This window comes from Drosophila miranda (assembly GCF_003369915.1).
Source record: "Drosophila miranda strain MSH22 chromosome Y unlocalized genomic scaffold, D.miranda_PacBio2.1 Contig_Y3_pilon, whole genome shotgun sequence".
Lineage (NCBI taxonomy): Eukaryota > Metazoa > Arthropoda > Insecta > Diptera > Drosophilidae > Drosophila > Drosophila miranda.
This window is the reverse complement of record NW_022881625.1, coordinates 4740051-4747754: the sequence shown is the minus strand read 5'-3', so window position 1 is coordinate 4747754 and position 7704 is coordinate 4740051. Positions and strand designations below refer to the sequence as shown.

The following is a 7704-nucleotide window of genomic DNA, read 5'->3' as shown; positions in this document are numbered from 1 at the left end:
AGGAAAAAAATAAAAGGAGGTTAACCAATTTGTTCGCTTGCGGCTGCTGTAAGTGACAACAAAAGAGGTGGTGGAGCCGGTCAAGGCATTGTAGCTTTTTACAAATGAGTTTCCGTATTTCATTCGGATTCCATGCATATTGCATTTTCTATAAATACAGTATTTGCCAACTGTTCTTTTTTATTTTCACTCTCAAACTGAGTCAATGCAGTGCGTGGGCGGAGGTGCAGATGCAGCTGAAACAGCAACAGCAACAGCATCGGGGTGGCAGCATCAGCACCGAAAATAAATTTCAAATATGTCACAAGCAAAATGAGATAGAATTTTTAGGCGAATATTCGCTGTGCCATGCTGCGTGGGCAGCGATGGCCAAATGCAGGGGAAGTCAATGCGCTCTTGCCGCATCAATCATGTGAGCAGGCGAGGGGATATAGTTGTCAATCGATTCGCAAGAAGTTCAGTGTTGCCTACTAAACTGAACCGTTCGACAATAGTTCTCTACGATCCAGACGACAAGGTGGCAAAACAATAACACTCCCCACACACTAGACGTGCGATGTCTCAGCTAATTTTCATTGCTACAAGCGCGGACGGGCATCCTTCAGGGCCTGCCAAATTCTAAATTTTGGCTAATTTGTCAACAGCCCCCCAGTATTATCCGCACATATCCGACAATTTGGGTAGAACCAAACATCTAACAAAAGCTGTACACATTCGCTACTTACACTATATGGATAGTTCGGATTGAATTACTGGAACCATGTGTCCGCTATAGAGAGCTTAGCTTGTACATACATAAATGGGCACCTAGCACTATTATATTTTGCATGCAAATTCCAGGACACAAGTGTGTACCCTCACGTAAAGATGATGCCAGAAATTCCAACTGACGAAGCAGATATCGTATATACATATATCGATACACAGCATCAGCAGTAACCCACCAAGATGAGGCTCCTCCGTGCTCAGCCGCCTCCTTTGGCACTGACACTTGGCATTTCGCAACCTTCTCGAGCCAAGGCGAGCACTTCAAAAAATTGAAACTTTCAGTTTTATGCCACCATCGAGCACACAGCACAGTACTTTTACATGGCCAAGTGCAACTCTTTTGGCTGACTTTTCAATTTTCTAATATGCTTTAAAGCTTCTGCTTGATGCTGTTGAGCCGCTTGAGCGGCGCCTATTGCTTAATTCGATTTGTCCGACTCTAAAAGCGTGAAATAGGATTAGGCCGACGGAAATGCATTCAAGCTGACTTAAATCCAATTCTAGTTGGGCAACGATACAAAGTACCAATTAATAATCTATAGGAAATCAGATTTGAGAGGAGTTAGGGAAGAGAGAGTTGCAGTGGACGCAGTTTATGGAAGAGATCCAAATTAAATTAAGACTGCCAGAAGTATTCCACAAAAAGCCATGACCAGAATGAAGTTACTTTGGGCCAAAACGATGACGGGTCAATACTTTTTTCCAGGCTTGTGGATAGATCAGCGTCAGTGCGGCGCCTTAATGCAAGTCTGTGAACGAATTGTATTTGGTAAATTTTCTTTACAGGAATCCGAAAGGATCGAACAAGGTGAAAATGAGCAGTGTACGAATTAAACATTTTACCATTTAACCATTTGGTAATTTGGTAAATCATTTTTTTGTGAAGCTCAAGACTCAAGCCACGGAGTACCATTAATAATACGAAAATGTACATTAATTAGTATCTGATCTACATCCATACAACATTGAAATGCAGCCCTGAATATCGCTCCGACTATAATCGGGAGACAGCTCTGCTTTTCACTTTGAATTCCGGTTTGAGCAGGCGACGACTTTCAGTGTGAAAATCCGAACAGTCATCCTTTCGAAAATTGTGCCAGCGAGCGGAGCTCATGTAAAGTGGAAAATTATATATAAAAATTAAAATTCCTCTCAGAGTCGTAGTGAGAAGTGTCGAAAAAAATAGTCTAAAACTGTATTTAGCACGCGCGTGTTCTCAAGTAAGTTCACACATATTTAAAGTAAAAAATTTCGCATTTGCCGCACACACGAACACACGCACGCACACACAAACGCCGGTTTTGTGAACTCACTTGACGAAAAGAAAGAGCGAGAAGAAAAAAGTTGCCAAATCAAAATGGTCACCGAGCCGAAGTCCGTTGAGCCCAAGGTCAGCACCAAGGAGGCGCAGTGCCAGTCATCGGACTGCGAGACTTCCCAGCAGGAGCCGGTCTCGCAAGTAAGCAGCCCGAAGGTCGCCCGTGTGGGGATCTTCAATGCCGAGGACTTCTTGTCGCGTGCTCAGATGAACGACAAAATCAACAACATCTTGCGCTCGCCCACCAAGCCGCCCAACGGGGTGCGCCAGCGCTCCGTCTACACCAACAACCCATCGCCGGTAAGTGAAATTCTAAGCAATAACGTGAAAGTTTCTTCAATTTTCAGACATTTTGTTTTACAAAACTGCCGCATCATCGCGCTAGCAGGGTATCAACAGCGAGTTAACAGCCGCCGCAGTCTTAACAGCTCGGCAACAGCAGCATTGCCACATCACCTCATAGGCCTCTCCAGTTATTTCAGACCTTCTTATTTTCCGTCTCGCTCTTTTCCACCATTGCTCTCTTACTTTCCGACTTTAATATACGAATTTTCCTTCTCTATTCCCCCCCTCTTCTCTTCTTTTCTAATACTATTCAAAATAGTTTGGTTAATTTCTATAAAAATCAAATGCAAATTGGGAAAAACGCACACACGTATGTAAATACATAGATGTATGTATGTATGTATATGCATGCGTTAACAGAATGTCGACAGAATGTTAGCAACAGTTGCAAAGTCATTCGATTTCTGCGCTGCTGACACTTTCTCTCGTATCTGTCGTTTTCTCTCCTACCGGTATTCAATTATTTTCTGGCACTTTCACTTCCTCACCTCTTCATTTCCTTCCGGATCTAACTTCCGTTACTACCTCTCGCCTTCTCATCCCCCTCCCTTAGCAAGCAAGCTTGCGTGTCGGCATGACTGGGGGCAGCTGTCCCAACGCATGAGCAACATCTCGCTGTCCTCCCCGTCGGCAGTCAGTCGGCCCGTCCATACGTCCAACTGCCGGGCATACACATTTCCAACCCTCCCCAGTACGGGCCAGGAAATATGCAGGAAATAGACGCTGGCAAAATGGCGCACAACGGCAAGGCACACACAGGGCGCTACAATGCCACGCCCACCTATGGCTTCGACAACGAGCAGAACTACTGCCTGGTAAGGGGCTCCTGCATATCTGTAAATCTTGCCGATTCTATGCTCAATCTCAGAATTCCCAACAGTTGCCGTCTCCAGTGCCCCCTCCACCATACGCCTTGGCACGCGTGAGCAGCACACGCAACTTCGAGCTCGAGAACCACACACCGCCGGCATGTCCCGGCTCTGGACCCATTGCCATAACGAACGGCACCATCCAGTTTGGGCCTCCGCGATGGCGTGCGGTGAGTGTGGACGCCACCAGCCCCTTGGCTCTTCTTTAAGACCGACCCCTAATGTTAATACCTTTCTTTGCATGGGGCAGAATTGACATGACTCTGGACAAGGCGGTGCGCGTGCTCAATCAGCGCAGCATGGTGGCAGTTGCTCTATCACGCAACTGCAGCAACTCGGCTTTGATCCACCCCAATGGACGCATCTTGCAGAGCGGCGCTAAAGTCGAAATAGTCACCTACGACGCCATGAAGGGCAATAACTTTGTGTGAGTGGGAATGGCCCTTACCCCAACGTGGCATCTTTTGAATCTTTTGAATTATCTTCGCACTACAGTCGCTATGCCAAGATGTGGTACAAGGGTGTGAGCTTCACCAGCGAGGCGTGCGCTCTCATCTACCTGGTGGACACAGCCGGGACGCGCACCACAACCGACACTTTCACCGATCTGACCAAGGACTACACCCTGGCAGTGTTCTATGAGTGAGTCCCCCGGCCAATTGCATCGCTTCTTATTTGGCTAATTTCGATTTAATTCCCGAACTTCTCGCAGCGACTCGCGCCATGGTCCCTCTTATATGGCTGAAGCCCATGACGTGATTGCCAACTCAGCTTACACCTGTACTGAGATCTATGACATAAACGGATTTCGCATTATCCAGGCAGCCGATGGCCTGGTGAAGGTCACTCGTGTGGACAACAAGTGCTTGATTCGCACCAGTCCCGGCAATGGATCGGCCACTTTGACCACACCTGGCATCCATTGCACTGCCTCTCTGGGCAAGACCTCGCATCTGTTTGTTCGGTGAGTGTCAAACCGATGCTCTCAACCTCCCCCTCCCCCTCCCCTCGCCCACCATCCTGCTCTGCTAACTTCCGTTCTGTTCTGTCCTTTGTAGTCGCAATGAGAAGCGCATGCACTTCGATGGATCCTGTTTCATTGTACGCAACGCCGGACACTCCGCCGGCTTCAATTAGAACAACCTGCTCATTGTCTACTGAGCGGCGTTCGTAGTCCGGAGATAGAAACGGCGCAGTGGTAGCCCATCCCACACGCACACACTCACACATGTCAACACATTTCACCTGGAACACATACATAGACACCTACAGCAGCACACTTGAGGGACCTTGACGTGGAGAGAGGGATTCAGTTAGGATCCCGGAATATAGGAATATCAAAATCAATTTGGGAAATAAGTTAGACAGCAAATATGTTCGTACAAAAACCAGCACCACACCACACCACACACACACACCTCAGCGAAGGAACTCAGCCCAGTCCTATCTGGGTTCCGATTGCTCGACATGGGCGCAACACAACCACACCACCAACCCCCAGGGAATACTAGTTGTCTTTCGTTTACCATTGCCTACATATATATCATGCCGTATATATGCGTGTATTACTAGTTGTTATTGCAAATCGGGAGCGCTTTCCTGCTTCCCCAAATCAGTTGGCCAAATCAGACCGATCTCAAGCTGAAGCGGAACCAATCAGAGCCGAATCGCATCGAACAGGGCCGGGCCAGCGTTTGGTGTTCAAAAAAAGAAACATCGTTTTTCTACTCGTTTCCATTTCAGCTTTTTCAGTTCTTCTTAATTGTTTCTTTTACGCAGTTCAGTTCTAAATTTTGTTTGATAGACTTTAAAAAGAAATATCTGCCAAAAAAAAATTTACAAAATTATGCACAGTTGGTGCGTCTGATTAAGCAACGTGTATTCAACAATTATAGTAGATCAGAGGACTAGTTCTCTTGGGCGTTACGTTTAGGCAACGTAACGCCAGTGCCGATACATTATTTCTAAGCTACCAGTTCTTTCAATGCAATCCAATAATGTTCATCCACACCCGTAGCATACAGACACTCGAACACGTAACCCATAATCACACACACCGCACACTCTTTACAAGAGGCAAAAGAAAGTGAATTATTTGCAAGTGGCACAGCGCCAGCCACAGTTAAAACAGCCACAGGACACACATGAAAGATAAAACAGATCCTGTGAAAGGTAGAAAGTGAGAGTTTATTAAATTAACCCCAATTGTAATTTGATTAAAAGACACTTGTCCTGTGAGGAGGACAATGAAAGAAACCCCCATACAAACACAAAACATAGGCTTAATATATACATAAATACGATGGGATGTCCAATTATAATACAAAGTTAAGCCCAGTGTGAAAAACCGGGATTAGCCTTACGTCAATCTCCAACACCTAAATTTTCTATCATGTAAAGAGAAATTCATGTGCCCCAAAATCAATACTATGGAAGTATAATAAATTTAAAATGCAATCTGTTCATTCAATAAATTAATTTATTCCTCCAAAAGAATGGTGGAGCAATGGAGCTCGTTTCGTTTCCTACCCTCCATCCTTTGCTAATTTCTTGGTGGAAAGAAAATGTCGACTGCCTCCTGCCCCGTGCCTTTATGTGTTCGAGTATTTATGTACCTTCTGTCATACATGGCCGGGGGTATCGTAAAGTTACAACAAAATTGTTTTATGGCCCCACTCCATGGGCCCTCCTGGCCCCCCTCAGGCGGAGCTTGGCGTTTACGCCGTCATCTGAAGTGCCATCAGGAGTTGGACAATTTCAGGCCCTAGACGACAGTTTGGTTCGGTTTCCCATCTTTAAGAGCACTTGGAATTTAATCATTTAAATTTCTGTGAGGATTTCCAATAAAATAAATTTGAATATCTGCCGCCATAGAGTTTATATTTAAATCCGATTTAATGTAAAAGCGGACTACGCTCTTCCATTTTGAAGGGACTTCGGATAAGCCCTATCTTCGGAGACATCGGGATATGGAAGACCTTTTTGATCTCCAAAAACCAAGCTTCGCTGGGATACAAATATTTCGTTGAATTTTTAATCGCACATTTACGACACAGCTGTTTTTATTTTATCGTAGCGTGACAACACTGGGCGGCCAGTGTGTACACTCTTTTGGACTACAATATTGTTTGTCTTGCTGTTGACAGCGGTAAATTAGGCAAATGGAAGGAAAAGTACATTGATATTTAATTAGTAAAATGTCTTGAGCCTTGTCGTTACCTGCAAACAAATCCAAATGCACAGGGATATCCGATCGACTGTCATGCAGACTAAAGTTTCCAACAAACTTAACCTGGAGCTGGAGGTGGAGGTAGGCACGCGGCGCGGATGCTACAGCGCTGGCTGTGGCTGTTGATAAAGATTATTGGATAATGTCTTGGCGGAACTATCTGCCACGTCTGTCTCTGTCATAAGAAGAAAGTTGTTCCATGGTTAGAGATACACAAAGAGAGAGAAAGAGAGATGCATACGGAAAGTGTGTGAAAGCGTGGAGCAGTGAGAGCGGGTGCGGAAGCCACAGCGTGGATACAGAAGCAGCGGTAAGTACAAATAGCCCAACCAGGGAAGGATCAAAATATTGATGTCTGGAATGGCTTTATTCAAGTGTGAGAGCCTAACTGGGACTCGTGCGAGCAAAGGACCGACCCCACATATGTATCTGTGGCATATTCAATGCTCACGCTTGTGAGACTGCGCCCCTGCGAGTCCTTGTCTGCATCCATTTGCCGCTCGCACCCGTGCGCCCAACATCAAAAGCTTTTCACACTTAATTAGGCGTAAAATTAAATCAGAATTAATTAGAACACTTGAATGACATCAGCCGTGGCCGTGTTGCTGATGTCAATGGCATCAGAGAGAGCCGCATCCTGCCAGCATCCAAGCGCCCAAGCCTCCCAGCTCCCAGCTCCCACTCCTCCTCCTGCCAGCAATTCCGCTGGCATTCTAAGCATAAACAATCTTTTTGGTTTCGATTTTCCCCAGCTGACGCACGGCACGGCAAGGCACGGCACGTCGGTGACTTCGGCCACGTTCCTGCCGCTTCTCGGGGCTCCTGGCACTTCCGAAGCCGGGCACTCCCGAGACAGAGCGCACTAATTGCTGCTGGGAACTTCCCTGGGGAGGCTCCCCCGCAACCCTGTTTTTCATCGGAAAGTTTATGAAATTCAATTTCCCCCAAAAATGGGGAATGGAATGGAAAAAGGCCGGGCATCAATTTTCCTGCATTATCGTTTAATGAGCCGACAATTATGCGAGGCCCCTCTGCTTCGGCACCATGCACGTCTATAGATATTCAATTAAGTTGAATTCACAGCCATAACTCTCCGAACGAGTTCATTCCACATGCATTTGGCCAGGGCATAGGGCAAGTCAACTCGATTTCCAGCTATTAAGACATGCCTGAAT

General features: G+C 46.1%; 1 protein-coding gene across 1 annotated transcript; it reads left to right on the top strand.

Annotated features, from left to right (window-relative positions):
- Positions 1-2084: 2084 nt before the first annotated feature.
- LOC117194783 lies at positions 2085-3391 on the top strand. Its single transcript, XM_033399277.1, has 3 exons — positions 2085-2386; positions 2985-3246; positions 3300-3391. Exons 1-2 carry the CDS (start codon positions 2126-2128, stop codon positions 3033-3035), a joined length of 312 nt encoding a protein of 103 aa, XP_033255168.1. The 5' UTR covers positions 2085-2125; the 3' UTR covers positions 3036-3246; positions 3300-3391.
- The last annotated feature ends 4313 nt before the right edge of the window (positions 3392-7704 follow it).

Coding starts and splice junctions, on each gene's coding strand:
- LOC117194783 (XM_033399277.1), top strand. CDS start 2,126: ATGGTCACCGAGCCGAAGTCCGTTGAGCCCAAGGTCAGCACCAAGGAG. Junction 2,387..2,984: donor ACACCAACAACCCATCGCCG/GTAAGTGAAATT, acceptor CCCCTCCCTTAG/CAAGCAAGCTTGCGTGTCGG.